We start from the raw sequence: 21544 nt of genomic DNA on the forward strand, positions 1-21544 counted from the left end.
TATTTCAAGTGTCTGTCGTTTTTTAGGTAAAGAGAAACCTCCTAATGTTTGTGTGAAATTTCCCCTTCCCAAGTTTCCAGCTGTGTCCCCGTGTTCTTGATGAACTCATTTTAAAGTCTCCGTCTCGATCCACTGCACTGATGCCCTTCATCATTTTAAACACTTCACTCAGGTCTCCTCTTCATCTTCTTTTGCTTAACTCTTTCAGGGCTGATGTCGACTTTTGTCAAAAGGAGGAGTTGACGATGGTGATTGACTGTAAGCTGTGACAAAACCAACTGTTATGTTTTAGCTGGACTCTCGTTGCTTGAAGGAACGTTAGCTTGATTGGTGTGACCGAGATTCCCTGCGCTTGTGTGAGTAGCAAAGGGGCAAACAACAGCAATAATGGCACCGACATGTAGCGAGAGATCAAAGTGAATGCATAAAGCAAGCTACCGTGTGGACGACGTTTTGCCGATTATCTCTGAACTGGACTATGACTTGCCGGACTCCAACTTTGATAAAAGTGATTAAAAACGAATGTGCGGTTCCAGCTTCAGTTGAGTGGTCCCCAGCTAATCGTGGTGCTGAACGGGTTCATGTAGCTGATACGCCTCGGGCAATGTTTGCCAGGGAGGAGTGCCACTTAACAATGATAAGAGGTAGAAAGTAGATTGCAATGCCTCAGCCAAGTGAAGACAGCTTGGCAGCAAGCCTACCGCACATTCTTGTCAAACTGGTTACCACAGCATGCAGCAACAGACATTTTATGTTGATTTCTGTGTGAAACCATTGCTTTTCAGAAACTGTTTCTTGGAAAAAACATATCAAGCCCTCAAAGAGTTAAACTGTAACGGCTCCGCTCTTTTAATTTCTCCTCATCACCTGTCGCCCTGAATCTGCCTGGTCGCTCTTCTCTGGACCAAGTAGTGTGGTGGACAGCAGGACTTCAGGGACCTTCAAAACGGGACTTGATGTTATTTCGAAGGAATTACGTGGCGTGAAATGACCACCCGGACACACACAACGAAGGTTTGGGGCAGCCACCCGTGTACTTTGTCTAAAAGTTCGAGTCCATCACTGAACTGACTAATGTAGGGAAGATGGCGGGTTTTTAAGGGGAAGTGACGTCTTCGGGACCGGGAACTGAAAGTGATATCGTCGGACCCAAACCGGAAGTGACATCCGTGGATTCCGGCAGAATTTCCCATGTCTGGTCTGTAGAGAGAAGAGAGGGAGGTTTAGTGGACCCCGCGGCCCCCTGGTCTGGCGTGGAATTGCCGTCTTTTGGTCCCTTTGGCTGACTCCCATACTCACGTGTGTGGCAATGGATACGACTGGTGCGCTTTGTTGGGCTGAATCTCTCGCTCTCGCCAACAGTTTTTGTAAATGTTCTAAACCCTCGACATCCTAAAGAGTGCGGAGAGTAAAGGGGACTGAAGACTTTCTGGATCCACAGAGAATCAGAAACGGGACCCCTTCAGTGTAGACATTGCTCTCCAGTTGGCAGTCCTGGCAGTTGAGATTGCAGCCTGTGGGCACACGGGGTCAGTGACTGAGTAGTGTGGTAGACAGTAGGACTTCAGGGACCTTCAAAACGTGACTTGATGTTGTTGTGGTGGAGTTAAGTGGATCGGACAGGTGAGCTCTGTTGGGCTGAATGGCCCGTTCTCATGTTTTAGTGTTCTAACAGCTTCTTAGACATCGCCTGTTGGCACTTTTCTCAGCTTGTTGTTATATTTTGCACTTTCTGCCAGGGTGTCGTATGCCTGTGCCAGCCTTGTAAACTCTCATCACACCGGACCCTCATCCTTCGTCTTGCAGGCGTTGAGTCCATTGTTATTTTGGGCTATCTGGAGGGGTGTATTGTGCTAATCCCAGAGGGGTCCCAGAAGCGACTTTCATCTACGTTGTTTAAAGGTTTTGGGTGTCTACCGCATGAGAAGAGGTTTTTAAAACCCATGCATGTGGTGGCGACATTAAAAATAATACGGTGCTGTGTCATGGCACTGACATTCACGTCTCTGGTGACTCTTCCTATGAAGTCAGTAGATGGATTGGGAGAGCAGGAGGGGGTCATGAGGTCACTTTAAAGGGGTGTGTGGCACTCCCGATATCAGCAAAAGGACGAAGGTCCAAGTCTTTAGAGTCCTGGTGCTTCCTGTCTTACTATATGGTTATGAGACATGGACGCTATCCAGTGACCTGAAATGAAGACGGGACTCCTTCATGTGTGTCTCTCTCCAGAAAATCCTTGGGTGCCGCTGGTTTGACTTTGTGTTGCTCATGGAGTCCCGAATGAGTCACACGACCTGCACTGTTAGGGAGAATCAGTTACGGCACTACGGCCATGTGGCGCCATTACCCGAGGGTGATCCGGCTCGTAAGATCCACATTGCTGAGGACCCGAGTGGCTGGACCAGGCCAAGGGGTCGCCCACGTAACACCCGGCTGTGGCAGATAGAGGGTCGTTTCCGGAGGGTAGGACTGGATCGCGTGTCTGCATGGGGGTTCCCGAGCTGGTTCGACGTGTAGTGGGTACGGCAACGCTCTGTACCAGTGCATGCTCCCCAATTTGACTTGAACTTGATTGTTATGGAACAAGGCCATTGAAGAAGATCACAGCGGTTACCCAGACCTCGTGGCTGGTTGTCAAGGGGCCCCCATAACAGTTCAAGAATTGGGGCCACCAAAATGTAGGCCTGCGGCTTGTTTTGTGTGCTGCACAACCACCAGGGGCTCACATCCTGGTCCTGGTAACCCAGTCCTGAGCAGGGCACACTGTTTTTTTTAATTTGTTCTTCCATATTGAATGGCGCCAACTGAGGTGGTTTGGGTATGAGATAAAAAATGCCCTCACCAAACCCCCGACGCTCCCAAGGCGACTCCAGGCATGTCCCACCAGACTGAAATCCTAGGGCACGCTGGAAGGATTATATCTCTAGACTGGCTTGGGAATGCATGGGAATTAATAAGGAGGACAAACCTCCGGTCTGCGACTGGGGACGGGGAAGTCTGGGCTGACCTGCTTGGCCTGCTGCCACCACAACACCTCAGCAGGAAAAGCAGATAAGAAAATGTGAAGAGATAAGTAAAAACTCTCCATTATCAAGATTCCCCTGTTAAACTGCTTCTCACGCCAAAGGCTTTTCCTTTCCTTAAAGGGGCACCTTGAGATATTTTTGGGTCTTTAATAAGCCAATTTCCACAATTTGGGCCCGTGTGGGCCAAAGCTTGTAGCTAGCAGTTTGGGATGAGGCTCTCCTGGGCTGACCTGCTTTCATGTTTTATTTTGAAGGACTCGGGGGCTTTCTGCCTTGTTTGACACCCCAGTTCACAACAATGTCTGCTTACACTGCCTTTCTGTTTTCTCTCCAAATGTTCTGCAGAGAATGGCTTCGTTTCTGAGGCAGCTGCGTCTGCTGCTCTGGAAGAATTTTGTTGGAGTTTTGAGACAGCCGGTAAGAGCACATCTAGAATTTTACTACTACTACTAATAATAATACTACTAAATAATACATTTTATTTTATTTCTCCAGCTGTCTGGAGTTTTTTTATTTTTTCTGTCCTCCCTGGCCACTGGACCTTACTCTTACTCTATGTTAATTAGTGTTCCCTAATTTTAATTCTTATTTATTTTGTCTCTTTTCTCTTTCTTCATCATGTAAAGCACTTTGAGCTCTAGTTTGTGTATGAAAATGTGCGACAGAAATAAAAGTTGTTGCTGTTGTTGTAATAACAAATATAATTTGGATTTTACAATTACAAAAGGCTTTTCTTTTATGAGGGCTGAGTGGGCTGCACATGTCCAGCTTGTGCTATGAGAGTCAAAGTCAGGGTCTCGTGTTTGACCACTAATAGCAGGCCCACCTTCTGTTGAGGCCTTTGACCCGACACACCCAGTATTTATGATTAGATACATAGATAGAGTGAAAGGCACTATATAATAGATAGATAGATAGAGTGAAAGGCACTATATAATAGATAGATAGATAGATATGAAAGGCACTATATAAATAGATAGATGGATAGATACTTTATTAATCCCAAGGTGAAATTCACATGCTCCAGCAGCAGTATACTGATAAAGAACAATATTAAATTAAACAGTGATAACAATGCAGGTATAACAGACAATAACTTTGTATAATGTTAACGTTTACCCCCCGGATGGAATTGAAGAGTCGTATATTGTGGGGTCTCCTCGGTCTGTCAGTGGAGCAGGATGGTGACAGCAGTCTGTCGCTGAAGCTGCTCCTCTGTCTTGAGATGATCCTGTTCAGTGGATTCTCCATGATTGATAGGAGTCTGCTCAGCGCCCGTTGCTCTGCCACGGATGTCAAACTGCCCAGCTCCGTGTCTACAATAGAGCCTACCTTCCTCACCAGTTTGTCCAGGCGTCCCTCTTCTTTATGCTGCCTCCCCAGCACACCACCGTGTAGAAGAGGACGTTCGCCACAACCGTCTGATAGAACATCTGCAGCATCTTATTGCAGATGTTGAAGGACGCCAGCCTTCTAATGAAGTATAGTCGGCTCTGTCCTCTCTTACACAGAACATCAGTATTGGCAGTCCAGTCCAGTTTATCATCCAGCTGCACTCCCAGGTATTTATAGGTCTGCACCCTCTGCACAGTCACCTCTGATGATCACGGGGTCCATGAGGGGCCTGGGCCTCCTAAAATCCACCACCAGCTCCTTGGTTTTGCTGGTGTTCAGGTGTAAGTGGTTTGAGTCGCACCATTTAACAAAGTCCTTGATTAGGTTCCTGTACTCCTCCTCCTGCCCACTCCTGATGCAGCCCACCATAGCAGTGTCGTCAGCGAGCTTTTGCACGTGGCAGGACTCTGAGTCATATTGGAAGTCTGATGTATGTTGGCTGAACAGGACCAGAGAAAGTCCAGTCCCCTGCGGCGCTCCTGTGCTGCTGACCACAATGTCAGACCTGCAGTTCCCGAGACACACATACTGAGGTCTGTCTGTAAGATAGTCCACGATCCATGGCACCAGGTGTGAGTCTACTGCCATCTCTGTCAGCTTGTCTCTAAGGAGCAGAGGCTGGATGGTGTTGAAGGCGCTAGAGAAGTCCAGAAACAGAATTCTTAGGGCACTACTGCCTCTGTCCAAGTAGCAGAGGGATCGGTGTAGCATATAGATGATGGCATCCTCCGCTCCCACCTTCTCCTGGTATGATTAGTGACATTTAAGTGAATTTCCCCAATAAGAAATAATGGAAACTCGGATGATTTGCTCCACCACTCACAAATATTCATATCAAAATAATGAATACAAAATATAACGTAAAAACACATGAAAGAAATTAGCCTGCACTTTACCTTTGAAAAGAATCGTGGCTGGCGTGAGGGAGACGAGAGAGAGGAGGAGGAGGAGGTTTACTCTGCACGACGATTTTCACCCTAACTAAGAGAATCTCTGCTATCTGTCGGCTCACTGGAATCCTTTTCTGTAACAAGGACCCACCGCCTGTGTGATGAGTACGCGGCTCGCTACTTGCTATGATCCCATGATATGAACTCTTATCTAAACTTATCCTGTACGCTGTTGTTTCGACACAACTTAAAATTTGACGACATGCTTAGAGATAAAATGTAATGAAAAGTAAAAATGTAGTAACACGGCTTGCATTGCATTAGAGTACATGTCAAATGTCAATGTCATGTCCAAGTGCCAGAACCACCCCAGTTACAGGGGTTGCCAAGTCCGGTCCTGGAGGACCACCATGGCTGCAGTTTTTCATCCTAACCCTTTTTTTTAATTGAGTGCCCTGTTTGTGCTGTTAATTAACTTCTTGTGAATTCAGTTTGATTGTTTTTTTTTAAGATTTGTTCTCTTCCCCGTTCCTCTGAATTGCTTCATCTGTCTCCTTAAACAGAAATAAAGTGTGAGGTGAGTGAGCCAACAGAAGACCACCTAAGCCAGGGCCTCAAACTTTCACTCCCACCAGTTGCTTCATGAGTCTCGTCGTTAATTAAATTAATTCTTTAATTCTATGGCTTGTTGCTGCTCTCGTTGTGCCATAGCAGACATTTCTGAAATTGCTGACTTTCTCTTTCCTAAGAGCACTGGGGACCTGAGCAGACCAACATTCCTGAGACCCTCACCTTTCTTTATTTTCAGATATTGTATGATGGACGCCAGTTGTTTTGGCTCATTTTGTATCTCATTATTGTTTGGCTGCTAATTAAGGGAAAAGAAACAGTTAAGGGGTGGCATGCTGGCACAGTGGGTAGCGCTGCTGCCTCGTAGTTAGGAGACCCTGGTCCTCCCTGCGTGGAGTTTGCATGTTCTCCCCGTGTCTGGGTGGGTTTCCTCCCAGCGTCCAAAGACATGCAGGTTAGGTGGATTGGCGATTCTGAATTGGCCCAAGTGTGCTTGGTGTGTTTGTGTGTGTCCTGCGGTGGGTTGGCACCCTGCCCGGGATTGGTTCCTGCCTTGTGCCCTGTGTTGGCTGGGATTGGCACCAGCAGACCCCCGTGACCCTGTGTTCAGATTCAGCGGGTTGGAAAATGGATGAAACAGTTAAGGGGTCTGAGTCTTCAAGAGCCAGTCAATTAAAAAGAATTCAAAAGAAGTTAATTAACAGCAAAAAGAGGTCACTCATTAGAATGAAACCCTGCAGCCACTGTGACCCTCCAGGACTGCAGTTGCGGACCCCTGCCCTACCTTTGAAGCCCTTTCTGTCAGTTTCTACTTTTTCTTTCAATTCCGTTCTTTCTGAGCCCCACCTTTTCTCCTCGTCTGTTTCGTTTCCTCCATATTTGGCAACAGATTCTGCATGGCTGAAATGAACGGCAATGACACAAAGTCAAACGAGGACGAGGTCATGAGTGGCGTTAACAGAACTTGACTTCATTCAGTGCCAAATATTTACCCATATAGGCGGTGAGGCGGCCTAAAGCAAAGTAAGTGATTACAGGTATGAACGAATTCTTTTCAACTCGATAATCAAACTATTCAATTACAATGGAATCAATGATAACTGAGGTTAAAATGAAAACCTCACATGGTTGAAATGTTTGATTAGCTGAACGCAGTGGTTCTCAACCTGTGGGGTGGGGGGCACGAAAATATGAAAAAAAGAACACAAGAATCAAAAATATGAAGAATACATTCTGATACTAGAACAATAAATACAGAGTTAGATAAATGTCGATATAAGTTAAGTATGTATAATAAAATATGCATCTACGTTTCAAAAAAACGTCGGGGGGGGGGACGCAATTAAAACTGTTATGAAAACTCGGGTCGCAGATACTTAAAGGTTGAGAAACGCTGGCTTAACGATAAACTACAAATCCATCCATCCATTATCCAACCCGCTATATCCTAACTACAGGGTCACGGGGGTCTGCAGGAGCCAATCCCAGCCAGCACAGGGTGTAAGGCAGGAAACAAACCCCGGGCAGGGCGCCAGCCCACCACAGGGCACACACACCCACCCACATTAGGGACAATTTAGGACCACCGATGCACCTGACCTGCATGTCTTTGGACTGTGGGAGGAAACCCACCCAGACACGGGGAGAACATGCAAAGTCCACGCAGCGAAAAGCAAACCCAGGTCTCCTAACTGTGAGGCAGCAGCGCTACCCACTGCGCCACCGTGCCGCCCTAAACTATAAATAATAATAATAATACTTTGCATTTATATAGCGCATTTCTCACTACTCAAAGCTTGGGCCCAACAGAGCAGAGTCCCTATTGGCATTTACGGGATTCGAACCGGCGACCTTCCAGATCCCTACCCTCAGAGCCACCACTCTGCCTACTCTAATGGTCCGTCCTAATGTGAAATATTCCCATCCTGTGCTTTATCACTTTATTTCATCATACTAATAATCGCAGCTGAAAACCACTAATTATCGCTCACGCCCATGACCAGAGAACAATAAAATGCATAATACTGTACATCATCTAAACTAATTATTAGTACCGAGGAATTTAAATACTAGATGTGAGATAAAATAAATTGCAATAATGTATATGCTAACCGAAATGTAGTGGTATCGAAACAGAAATTGGCAAAAGGCAGTTTTTGGCTGCAACGTTGAGTGTTGACAACTAAAACAACTTGAAGACGTAATACGGTATATTATATAGGACTATAGAAACCGCACTACCGGACAGATAATGTTTAGTAGTTTAGAAAATTAATTTTAATGTCAAACAGTAACCAGTACATAAAATTTATTTCATGAAACGGCCGGCCCATGACCAGACCAGAGTCTGCAGCCCACCGGGCATTGTCCAAACGCCCTAATGGCCAGTCTGCCTCTGCAGTATGCGCTCGTGCGGATGTTGACTATGTGAGTGAGGCGCGCCCATAGACATAGAATTACTAGACGCCGCATGACCAGCAGCATCGTACGTCAACGTCGCCGCCATATTGCGAGTGGCACTGCTGTGGAGTGAAGTAATGGATAATGTGCTGCTTGGGATTACAAACCGCTGTCCACTCCAAACCAGATCACAGGGATTACATTGCATAGGTAAGGCTGAACATTTGTTGTAGGTGTTGTTATATTTGGCCATCAGAAAATCCCGTTTTATAATCTTTAACTTTTAGCTGCGCCAGGCTAAGATAGCAAAGCTATGCATTTATGTGCTCAAGTGAGCCTCCAAACAACGTTTTGGCTAAACGTATTTAGTCACTAACTATGTGGATTGTTGTTAGCTGTTAACATTTCTCAAACTTTGAAGGTTTCCCAAAGAAATCCACCTCAGGAAGCAGTGGGAGGTCAGGTAGCCCTTAGACGGGATTTGGAGAAAGCTGTCCTGTGACGTGTGCCATGCTAGTCTGGTAACTGATGTGCTGTACCACCATCATATGATCAAAGCTACCACTCGCTCACGTTAAAAAACAAAGGAGGTCTGATGATTCCTTCTGAGGGTCCAGTCCAGGTGGTCAAAGTAGATGAGCGTGTGATCCACCAGTCGACATTGGGGCGAGCTGTCAGCGTATCTTTGATCAATCAGTTTGTTCAGGCTGAGATTGGTTCAGATGAAGGAGGAATCACAGTTTGAAACTGACAGCCATCATTTCATGCTCATGTCTTTAGTTGTGTCTGTCTTCCTCAAACTAAGGCTGCACCGTATTGACAGACTGAATCCTCTCAAATTACAGGATCTGAGTGAGCGGGAGGAGTGCCAGTCTGAAGGAGATCAGTGAGGTGTGGAGATCTTTAAATGTTCAGAGCGGGATTGAGTATCGTATTCAGTAGTGAACAGGGAGCCAGTGACGTCGAGAGAGAGTCGGTGTGATGTGTTCAGTGGATTAGAACAGCAGGTTATCATCCTGGCAGCAGAATTTTGAAGAAGTTATTAGTGATGGATACGTTTTTGTGAGATGCCGGATAGAATAGCATTACAGTAATCTATAGGTGAGGTGACTCGGGCATTAACTGATACTTCAGTGCTGTGTTGCGTAAGAACAGGAAGAAGTCTAGAAATGTTTTGGAGATGGAAGAAGGCAGTCTGAGAAATGTTACTTATACGGGAGGAATTATTTAATAATAATATTTAATAATTGCCATTATTAATGTATAAATGGATATAAATAATTGAATTTAAATGATTCATCAAAATCGGTTGTATGTATGGGCGGCACGGTGGCGCAGTGGTAGCGCTGCTGCCTCGCAGTTAGGAGACCCGTCTGGGTTCGCTTCCCGGGTCCTCCCTGTGTGGAGTTTGCATGTTCTCCCCGTGTCTGTGTGGGTTTCTTCCGGGCGCTCCGGTTTCCTCCCACAATCCAAAGACATGCAGGTTAGGTGGATTGGCAATTCTACATTGGCCCTAGTGTGTGCTTGGTGTTTGTGTGTGTCCTGCGGTGGGTTGGCACCCTGCCCAGGATTGGTTCCTGCCTTGTGCCCTGTGTTGGCTGGGATTGGCTCCAGCAGACCCTCGTGACCCTGTATTCGGATTCAGCGGGTTAGACAATGGATGGATGGTTGTATGTAAACAATACTGTTTTAAATCTTATTGTTTTTTCATCAGAAATCCCAGTTTCCATGCCCACTTGTTTTAGTTTAAATGGCCCAATGTGGCGGAAGCCCTGACGTATCGTGTCAACTGGGCAGCACAGTGAATGTGGCGTCTATCTATATATGGCACGCTAACTGAGACCGAGCGTGGGAGACGACTACCCACAATGCCACAGTGAGAGAGACGAACCATCGGCTCAGCTGTAATCACGTGACACTCAGCAGAGAAAGCATGTACTGTACGTCCTACTCGTATTGTAAGACCTTGCTCGTTTATCAAGTTAAAATTTATTACAAAATATTAGCTCATCTTACAAAACACTCACAGACTAAGTTACTCGTAATCCAAGTCTTTACTGTAAAGTTAACATTATTATTTCTAAAAAGACACCAGCAAACGTCAAAAAGTCAGTCAGTCATTTTCCAACCCGCTATATCCTAACTACAGGGTCAAGGGGGTCTGCTGGAGCCAATCCCAGTCAACACAGGGTGCAAGCCAGGAGCAAACCCCGGGCAGGGTGCCAACCCATCGCTGGGCACACACCAAGCACAATTTAGAATCGCCAATGCACCTAACCTGCATGTCTCTGGACTGTTGGAGGAAACCCGGAGACACGGGGAGAACATGCAAAGTCCACGCAGGGAGGACTCGTGAAGCAAACCCCAGGTCTCCTAACTGCGAGGCAGCAGCGCTACCCACTGCGCCACCATGCCACCCGAAAAAATAAGAATACTAATAATGTAGCACCCCTCTGTTTTTACTGAGGGTGCTTATCTGAGTTCAGTTTGTTTTGTTCTTTTTTTTTTCTCTTGAATTTATTTTATTACTAACTTTAATAACTTTTACCCCTCAGCACAACTGTTTTAAGGAACAAACCTGCGTTACTAATGTAACTAATTAATATGAAACGTATAAAAAAACTAATACTTTATTACAAACAAAATATTTTAAATAATTAACTAACGTAATTTACATAACTCTACCATTAATTGCACAATTCGTTACTAGACCGCACATAAGGACACTATAGCCACCAGCCAACTTGATTTCCCCTTTTTGCCTGATATGGCTTAGCCAGCCATTATTAAAAAAAACCCAAAGTTCAGTGGTTTAGTTTAAATACATTACTGACACAAGCTTTGACACTTTGGTGTCATACCTTGGGTGTCACACAGCACTTTTGAACTGCCACTCAGCTATTATCATGTGCCACCTGAATCCCATCACACGTATCATTAACTGCAAAAATAACTGCGTTGATACAACAGTGTTTCTTTTTTTCAATTAAAGGTTGATTTCCGGGCGGCACGGTGGCGCAGTGGGTAGCGCTGCTGCCTTGCAGTAAGGAGACCTGGGTTCGCTTGGAGTTTCTCCGTGTCTGCGTGGGTTTCCTCCGGGTGCCCCGGTTTCCACCCGGTTAGGTTCATTGGCGATTCTGAATTGTGTGTGTGTGTGCGCGCGCCCTGCCCGGTATTTGTTTCCCGCACACCCCCGTGACCCTGTAGTTAGGATATACAGTAGCGGGATGGATAGATGGAGGTTTACTTCTACTCAAAATTTCAATGGATATTCAAAAACTTTCTCGTCTGACCTTCACCTTCCACTCTACAAACATTAAAAGTCCGTCTAGAATGTCAGTTCTTGTCAGGTTTTCCAAATTCTCGGCATTTATAAGAGATTTCGAGGTTTTGTATTTTTTACCGTTCGTTAGGTCAAAACCCTTGGGGTTTCATGATGCAGTGTTTCACATGCCAACGTGGTCTTGACCCACCCTCCGTGGATTTAGTGTGTGGGAGGAGTAGGGTTTGTGGTCACTCTTGGTGAATCGAGAACGATTATCAAAGTGGGATCCCGTCTCCGGTCTTCAGAGTGTCCGATCGTCAGACGAATCGAGTGCGATCGCCAAGGCTTTCCCAGCAGACTGCAGTATAACGACCTCTAATGCAAAGTTTACTGACTGACGGACTCATTTTTCTATTTCCCATTTAGTGAACGAGATTATGTTTTGCAAGAAGGTACATCTACAGTAAGTCAGTAGATATCTGCTAAGAAGAAATGCTTTGACATTTCAATATTTTGAGGCAGAGAAGAGCCAAGCAAAATGACACCTTTTATTGGCTAACTAAAAAGATTACAATTGTGTAGTGACCCGGCAGCCAGCGCTGGCGGCGTGATGCATTGTGGGTAATTTATGTAAAGTTGACTGTTGTGTTAAATTAGCAAGGCAATCTAATAATTGTTCCTGTTGTAATTTGTTGTATGTGTTTATGTTCAACTGGTGGGATGGGTTTGGGTTATTGCCGTCCGGGGTTATTAAATTGTAAATAGTTACCATCAATGAGAAAGATGGCTTCGTTAATGACCTTCGCAATGACTTTGCTGACTATCTGCTCTAATAAAGAGATACAACGGGACAGAGCTGTGTATTGCTAAGATTTCATCTAAGTAATGATTGCCGAGACACGAGTGCTCGCTGGCTTTATGAGCTCGGTACAGCTGCGTGCATGGCGCTGGCCGACCAGCTTGGGGAAAGTGCACGGCTGACTTCGGCTCTGAAAACTTTAAGACTCAACCACGGGTCGCTACAATAGGCAAGCTTTCGAGAAGGGGCCTGAGTTGCTTCGAAAGCTTGCATATTGTAATCTTTTTAGTTAGCCAATAAAAGGTGTCATTTTGCTTGGCTCTTCTCTACATTCATAATGGCTAACACGGTACAACACCCTAGTACTAATATTCAGAGGTTAAAACAACCCGTACATTGAAAAACAGTGAATATCGCAAAACCTAATAAAAAAATATCTTCACGGTTTTGATTGAAATTGAAATTTCGATTTAATTTGTCGATACATTTTTTTTTTATTTGTCGATTTATTTACGCTAACGCACATGCTCAGTGCTGAGCTGAGAGGTAGCTTTATGCAAATGAAGGGCAGAGCCGATGTGATTGACAAGCCACACACAGGGCACCACTAGCCAATAGCATGGACAGGCGACCGAAGAAGGGGCGGAGTCCTAGGCGAAAAAAAAAACCAAAACGTGATCCCGTTTGGAATGTGCAGTCCGGTGAGACCGGGAAGATGGACGATGCCAAGCTTAAGGATTAACGGAGCTGCAAATCGTTCTGTCACAGAAAAACAACATTTGGAGGAATCGTAGACAGCTCAGTGCTGCCCTTGTCAGAAGTGACCGTTAGATGACGGAATGGAAACTTTTCACCACAAATGCCCCCCTCGGTCATCTCTCCAGCACACTCCCCTCTGTGTCGTAAAGTCGCAAAGAATTAAAATAACGGGATTCTTAATTTTGTCCCCAAACGTCACTTTTGATAAGGAGTCCAAATCAGATGGCAGGAATGTCCCCGAGACTTTCTGCTGTTCTTTGCATGTCAACACAAAGCAAAGCTCAAAACAAACAAGTGAAAAGGCAGCAGGTGTTGTTGCTCAGGCATGTCTGGTCAGCGCCGGCTTTTTCTCGGTTTTCAATTGCAGTTTCACCACGGCTGGCTGTTGACAGCACACGTGCACGTAATGCCCACACGTTTCTTTTTTTTCCACTGACAAGCACTACCGCGCTTGTGTTTATTTCCACTACAACAAACTTACCACCTTTATTTGTATTGGGGTGGAGCGGCGGCCCTGAGGATTTTTGAAAGGCTGCCATTTCAAATTCCTTTGCTGCCTATTCTGTTGGACCTTTGAAGGAAGGTCCTTAACCTGAAAAGTGCTCCAGGGGCGCTGTACAATGGCCGACCCTGCGCTCTAACCCAGAGGGGTATGCGAAAAATAACAAATTCCTAATCCATGAAATTGTATTGCGCTCTAAGCATCCCCCTCCCCAAATGTCACACAAAAAGACCATTTCTCCTTCGGTATTAATACAGTATATCTATCCATTATCCAAATCGCTATCCTAACTACAGGGTCACGGGGGTCTGCTGGAGCCAATCCCAGCCAACACAGGGCGCAAGGCAGGAAACAAACCCCGGGCAGGGCGCCATCCCACAGCAGGGCACACACCCGCACACCAAGCACACACACTAGGGACAAAAATGGATATAAATAATTGAATTTAAATGATTCATCAAAATCGGTTGTATGTAAACAATACTGTTTTATATCTTATTGTTTTTTCATCAGAAATCCCAGTTTCCATGCCCACTTGTTTTAGTTTAAATGGCCCAATGTGGCAGAAGCCCTGACGTATCGTGTCAACTGGGCAGCACAGTGGATGTGGCGTCTATCTATATATGATGGCACGCTAACTGAGACCGAGCGTGGGAGACGACTACCCACAATGCCACAGTGAGAGAGACGAACCATCGGCTCAGCTGTAATCACGTGACACTCAGCAGAGAAAGCATGTACTGTACGTCCTACTCGTATTGTAAGACCTTGCTCGTTTATCAAGTTAAAATTTATTACAAAATATTAGCTCATCTTACAAAACACTCACAGACTAAGTTACTCGTAATCCAAGTCTTTACTGTAAAGTTAACATTATTATTTCTAAAAACACACCAGCAAACGTCAAAAAGTCAGTCAGTCATTTTCCAACCCGCTATATCCTAACTACAGGGTCACGGGGGTCTGCTGGAGCCAATCCCAGCCAACACAGGGCGCAAGGCAGGAAACAAACCCCGGGCAGGGCGCCAGCCCACTGCAGGGCACACACCCGCACACCAAGCACACACACTAGGGACAATTTAGGACCACCAATGCACCTAACCTGCATGTCTTTGGACTGTGGGAGGAAACCCACGCAGACACGGGGAGAACATGCAGACTCCACGCAGTGAAAAGTAAACCCAGGTCTTCTTACTGCGAGGCAGCAGCGCTACCACTGCGCCACCGTGCCGCCCAACTTTGACCTTAATTGAAATATATTTAGTTGCTTTTAATTCTGATGCTTTAATCAATTTTAATGCAAACGGTTCAACAAAAGGATAACAAGTAAAACAAAAGAATATTTTATTCAAGGTCAAATTTTAGTTTTTCAATATTGGATTGTTTTTTTCTTAGTCTGATCCCTTTTTTTTTTTTTTTTTATAAAATTGAAAACCGTTTATGGTCTTACCACGCGCACAGGGTGAGGCAGACAGTACCGTACCGTCCTGAAGGGGGCGCATGTGAGCCCAACAGGTGCTCGTTGCTGCTGTTCTTCTCCTCAGAGGCGTCAAAAAGTCAGCGATATCAGAAAGTCAAGTGCACTGCTGCACTCCGATTATTTTTACATTTTGCTCCGACTGACTGCCAAAATGGAAGATTAAGATTCTTAAAACTAAAGGAAAACAAGGAGGACTTTTACAAGAAAGTGACGGAGATTTTTGTGGAGAAGGATAGACGCATTTAATATATCTCTCTATTATAAAAAAAAATCCTGGAGAGAAACAGTAGGGTGACGAGACGTGATGTTCACATTAAGACCACGGAAGACACTTAAAAGACCCGCAAGACTAAAGAGATTGGCCACGGAGCGTCTCACGGGGACCTTAAACATGAGACTTTGTGGCGAGAGATTGACTCAGGACCGTCTCGCGATGACGTAGAACACGAGATTCTTGCAAGACTTACAAATAAATTAGAGCACGGGCGGCCAGACACACACTCAGTCGTGTAAAGGAGGCTTTGAGCACACGCAGATCCAGGGCTGTCAGCGCATGTAAAGCGTATAAGGACAATACGTTATAAATGAAACGTAGACGACAAAGTGAAGAAGAAAGCAGCACGGAGAAGAGAGACTCTAAAGCGTTGGAGAGACAAAAAAAGAAAAAGAATAATCGGGGTGCAAATTCAGAAAATAAGGAAAGTAATTATCAGCCCAGAACAAGTGGAATTGAATAAAAAAGCAGGTCCAATCTGGACGTTGGCGCTAAACACATGCAGAGCAGGTCAGAGATTATGAAAGCAGTGCAATTCGAAAGGCTCAAAAAAAAAACATACACATGTGGAGAAAGTTAAAGAATATGAAAATAGGAAAATTAGAATGTATAAAAAAAAAAGAAAGTAAAGATCGCAGGAGCGCAAACAAATAGAAATTATTACTCGAAAAAGGGAAAATAATCACCACGGACCAGGTGTCATTGAAATAAAAACAGGATAAAGCGAGGTCAGAAATAAAAGACAAAGAGTAGAAAACAAAGTAAAACGTCATAAAGAGGTTAAGAAACAAGAGGGACAAACGCGCGCAGAGCAACATACAGAATATGAAAGCAGAAAACAACGACAAAACAAAGAAAGTAAAGGTCGCATTAGTGCAAAGAAAGAGAAATTATTACTCGGAGAAATAACGAAAAGGCGAATAGAGATCGAATATATGGATACAGGTGATACGTCAGAGGTATGGAAATATTGTAAGGCTTTGAAGTTTAAGTCAAGAGAATTTCAAAAACAGAGTTCACCTCACTTGCATTTATTGGTTACTTTGCAAAAAAAGTTATTAATTGCTGATGCTGAAGATCGTTTTGTCTGCGCTGAAATTTCAAACAGAGAAACCCGTCCTGAATTAGGGAACAAAGTCATTAAACACAAAAGTCTCACTGAGCTCATTAAAAAGATTCAGCACATTGGGACTCCAAAGATTTCAACTATTGTTTTTACAGAAGTTCTGAAATAAAAGTGAAACTAATGAAATAGCAACAATTCAAAGAAAAAAAAATCTTAAAAGTGTGTATCTGGAAAAACAAAAATGGGGGTTGGTGAGCGAAGCCCCCAATATATCTATATTTTTTAACCAAACTTAACTTTCTAATTTCTATATACTGTTCCCAAAACACAGAATGTGGGAAATAACATTCAACTTAATTAGCCCAGGAGTCCAATTAAAAACAGAAGCTGGTTGGAACAAAAACCTGCAGCCACCGAGGGTCTCCAGGACCGAGTCTGAGAACCTCTGCCTTAAGCCGTCTCCAATGCACACGCGTGTGACGTTTATTTGTATATATGAACCTCACCTAAAACATGGCATAGCTTTGATTTGATGATAAGTTGTGTATTTTTAGTTTCTATTTTTCCTAGCAACTGTCCAGAGTCTACCTGTTGATTCTCTTCATGTTAGCCTCCTTTCTTATCCATGTCTATATAATTCTAGGGGTGTGAACACACACACACACCTAACCTGCAGAGGAAACCCACACAGCCACGAGGAGAACATGCCATCTCCATGCAGGGAGGACCCGGGATGTGAACTCTGGTCTCCCTTATAGGGAGGGAACAGCGCTACCTCGGCACCACTCATATATAACAAAACGCTAAGGTCAATCCGATTGGTCACTTTGGCTTTGATGTGATTGGTCAGTTTGGCTTTGATGTGATTGGTCACTTTGGCTTTGATGTGATTGGTCACTTTGGCTTTGATGTAATTGGTCACTTTGGCTTTGGTGACATGACGAAAGAGGAAGTGTGAGTGTGACACGCACGAGGAGGAGTGAAGGCGTACACTACGAGAGTTGCCTTCAAAGACGACACGTGTAAAACCAGAGAGGAGGTGAGGAAGGGAGGGAGTCTTGAAAATAATGAGAGATTCTCAGAAAGTGAACAAAGTCGGGAAAAGGGAGTGCGGTAAAGAGTCATTCACACGCATGAATGCAGAAGAAAGGCGCTGAAGGCACATGCAGAACAGGAGACAGCAAATACTTTTCAATTATTCCATCACTCGTTGCCTTTGACTATGGAGGAATATTTCGGAAATAAATAAATAAATGCGCAAATAAATAAAAGTACTGTGAAATGTGAACATAAATAAATAAATGTGTTGTGAAATGAGTGCCTAAATAAATAAATATATCATGAAATGAGGGCATAAATAAATAAATGTGTCACGAAATACGTTTTTTGTTGCTTATTTATTTATTTAATTTTGTCCGTAACATTCCTCCAAACCATCTTGAAATACGACTTGAAATAAAACTGTCACTTTCACTCGTCAAAGATGAGAGGGTGGGCTCTAACACGCCCTCTAGTTGTTGATTGGTGAAATGATAGCACACAAATTAATTAGAAAAATGCTTACTACTGCCAATGAAATGGATTCTGCCGAAGAGAGAGAGAATTGAAGATTTATCGGAAGAAATTACAATGTTGGCGGCCCTTTTAGACTCCGATATAGATGAAACTATTTTTGAAAATATCGAAGAACTGGTGGAACGGACTCTACTACACTCCAGTTCAGGTGACGCAGTTCCCTGCTCTGAAGTCCATCCTTTGGCATTTCAGCTGAGTCAATAGAACTCCTTCTGTTATGCGGTTTAAAAGTACGACAGATTGCAGGTTTATATGGTGTATCGGAGAAGACGATCACAAGGCGAATGAGCCAGTTTGATATACGGCATTAGCTGCAAAACTGATTCAATATGACAGACATGTTCACACAACAGAACTGCTTTAGTATCAACAAGATGGTGGCTTTAAAGGCCAGTAAGGGAAGTGATGTCATCAGGACCGGGAACCGGAAGTGACGTCGTTGGCTGCCCCAGAGCCGGGCGGGATTTCCCTAGAATGGTCTGTAAGAGATTGAGAGAAAGAATTAGTGCACTTCGCCACCCTTTGGTCCGGCGTGGAATTACACATACTCAGGCCCTTTAGTTGTCCCCTAAACACGCGTGTGTGACAACACCTAAACCTTTGCAGAGTGACTTTGGAACATTTATTTAAAAAAGAAGATCAACGACAAGTGCAGATAATTCTGCAAAGCTGTGCTTGAAAGTGTGGGGTCCGCAAAGGGGCTACTGGTTTTCAGATTCAGTTGTGGGGGTCCGCTGGGCCTGCAGGTTGTCATTTTAAGTGACTTCTGCTTTTAATTGGGGTCCTGCTTGAGTTAAGCCAATATGGCGCAGGCTGGATAGTCGACTCTTTGGGGGTCAGTAGTGAAGACTCAACTGGCAGAAGGTTTCTTCAAATCTAAAGTTTAACCCCCCAGGCTATGTAGCCAATGGCTCTTAAATAAGAAGTTAGGTATATGAAATTAAATAAGAGGTGGAATGGGCAACCAACCTGTGCTTGGGCCCTGCCTTCCTTACTCTGTGGAGTTTGCATGTCCTGCTGTGCCATTGTCTACCATTTGAGGGATTCATCGTCCCCTCACACTCTGAGAACATCAAGCCTTTTGTATTTCGCCTCGGTGCCATGGATTGCCCGCTCGCTTGCCTGGGCGGGTTCTTGCCTTGTGGCTAATGCTGTAAGGATAGGCCCCTGAGATGGCCTGGCTGAGTGACAGAAAAACACGGAGGGATGGAGCGTGCGAAAAGAAGATAATCCATGGATACAATCAGAAGCTGGAAAATTTGTGAATAAACAACTCGTCCTAAATGCTGTGACCACTAAAGTGGACGGTCGGGTGAAAGGCTGGCTCAAAAAGACAAAAGCGGATTGTCACCTCGGTGCTTCAGGCGGTGAGAATCGTCGCAACACTCCAAAAAAAAAATATCAAGTGGCTATTAATGCCTGGTGTTCTCCATGTGATGATAATAATAAGCACTCTTGGGGTTTGCTAATGATGGTGATGTAAGAAGTTTTTAAACATTCAATCTCAAGAGCAAACTGAAGGCGGCCTCCTCACCAGAACAACAAGGAGACAGAGACACAACGCAATGGAGACGATCAGCTTTCACGTAGGTATGGTTACAAAGCCCCGGGCGAGGTTGAGCTGAGTGCTTTATTGACGTCAGAGGTGAAAATTTGGAAAGCTGTCCACTCTTTCAAGTTCTGGAGGCAATTATACAATTACATCCATCTGGCCACAGGTGTGTAGACACCAGAGAGCGGCACACCTACATGTACTTGTTGGACATCCCATTGCAAAACCCGTGTGTGTTATCGTCTATTTACCCCTTACGCTTGTCAAGTTCATTATTGGATTGGTCTACTCCCGCACCCTAAATAATAACACACACATACATAATAACACACACACACACTCAGGCCCTAACCACAACAGTGCCCTACGAATGACACACACACACAGCTGGCTAACTTTTAGCACTTTAAACCCCACAAGTGCTATAAGAATTACACAGCCTGTCACTCTCTCAGCACTTCAAGAGACTTACTTATTATCGGCATGAACAACATACAATGTTTTAAATAGATCTCAGACCTAAATATTACTTTTGGTCTCCCAGAAAATATTAAAACATACAAACAACATACTCAGCATCCTTGACTATAGGCCATTTATCAGCCAAGAATACCTTCTTTACGTCCTGTTCCTACTATTGAGTGGAGCTCTCACCCTCAGCCTTAATAAACCTCGCAGCACAGAGGTAATGGCAAATCTCTGGCTACACCAGGTGGTAAAAGAAATCTAACTTATTACTTCAATCACTCTATAGACATTAAGACAAAGCACAGAAAGATGAAAACAAGCTACTATTTATTAAAGAACAATAATAAGCAACAGAAAATAAGATCGATAGTAAAGTCTGGATAAAATAGTCTTAAAACAAAAAAGCTTACTGAAAGGAATCAGTGATGTCAAGGATGAAAGTCCCAGGGCGGCGTTTGATTTAGCAATCGATATTCATGAAGGTGCTGTTACCTGACGATCGGATGAAAACTGGTCACACGTGTCTTTGTTTTATTTTTCTGACGTCGCTCTTCTGTCGTCGCTGTTTCTCCTCTGCTGACGTTGCTTTCAAATGAGGCATATTTATTATAAAGTTTCATGCTGTGGTTTCACAACACATGATAGTTACATGCACCTGATTGGCCGGCTGTCAATAAGATGGATGAATTTTGCTCAATATCTTTAATCTATCTTTTCGCAGATAATAAGATATTGCCTCATGTCCTCCTTTCCCAGGCTATAAACCAAATTGTTGTCCGAGATGTCCATCCATAAAATAATCAATATCCAAAGGTATCGTCAAGTCTTCTTTTCCCAGGCTTTAATACCAATTTAGCACTATGCTGTGAACAACTGTTATAAAAGTGCGGTGTAAGGGAGGAGGATATGCCATTTTACTATAATGCCTCCTACATCTGAATTCATCTTGTTGGGACTGAGCAAAATATAATAATAAAAATATAGAGAATTATTTGTAGATTTTATACACCATAACACTGTGGCCAATGAATGTGCAGTCAGGCCCCCTATGACAGCCTCCACTCAACATCTTGGAGTGTGTCTCTGGAGAAGTTGTGTTCCTTCAACTAAAAGGACAATTGTGAGGTGAGATGTTGATACTGGAATGAGAAGACCTGGCTCAAAATGTACATTCTGATGGGCATCAGTAGGGTTGAGATCAGGGCTCTGTGCAGGCCAACTGAGCTCCTCCATGTCTTTATGGACCCTCCTTTGTGCACAAGGGCACAGGTGTGATGGAACAGAAAAGGTTCTTCTCCAAACTTTGAAGCCCATAATTGTCTAAAATGTCTTTGTCCACTGTAGTACTACTTGAGCCACGGGGCTGAGCTCAAACCCTGCCATTGTCCCACCACCACAAAACTTTACAGGAAGCACTGTGTGGTCCAGAAGGTTGCATTCTTCTAAAATCTGCCCGGAGGACGCAATGCCACTGCTCCAAAGCCCAACGGCAGGCAGTGTGCTTTATGCCACTCAGTCGGACA

At 44.3% G+C, this 21544-nt stretch overlaps 1 protein-coding gene across 2 annotated transcripts in view; it reads left to right on the forward strand.

Moving 5' to 3' along the window:
* The window catches only part of abca12 (ATP-binding cassette, sub-family A (ABC1), member 12), a 275097-nt gene that overhangs the window by 18331 nt on the left and 235222 nt on the right, over positions 1–21544 (forward strand). For both annotated transcript variants that reach the window (XM_039755332.1, XM_039755333.1), the window contains exon 2: positions 3372–3443. In XM_039755332.1, coding sequence (XP_039611266.1) covers positions 3375–3443 — 69 coding nt within the window. In that variant the 5' untranslated portion in view covers positions 3372–3374. The remainder of the gene's footprint in view (positions 1–3371; positions 3444–21544) is intronic.

The sequence above is a fragment of the Polypterus senegalus genome, chromosome 6 (genome assembly GCF_016835505.1).
Source record: "Polypterus senegalus isolate Bchr_013 chromosome 6, ASM1683550v1, whole genome shotgun sequence".
NCBI lineage: Eukaryota > Metazoa > Chordata > Cladistia > Polypteriformes > Polypteridae > Polypterus > Polypterus senegalus.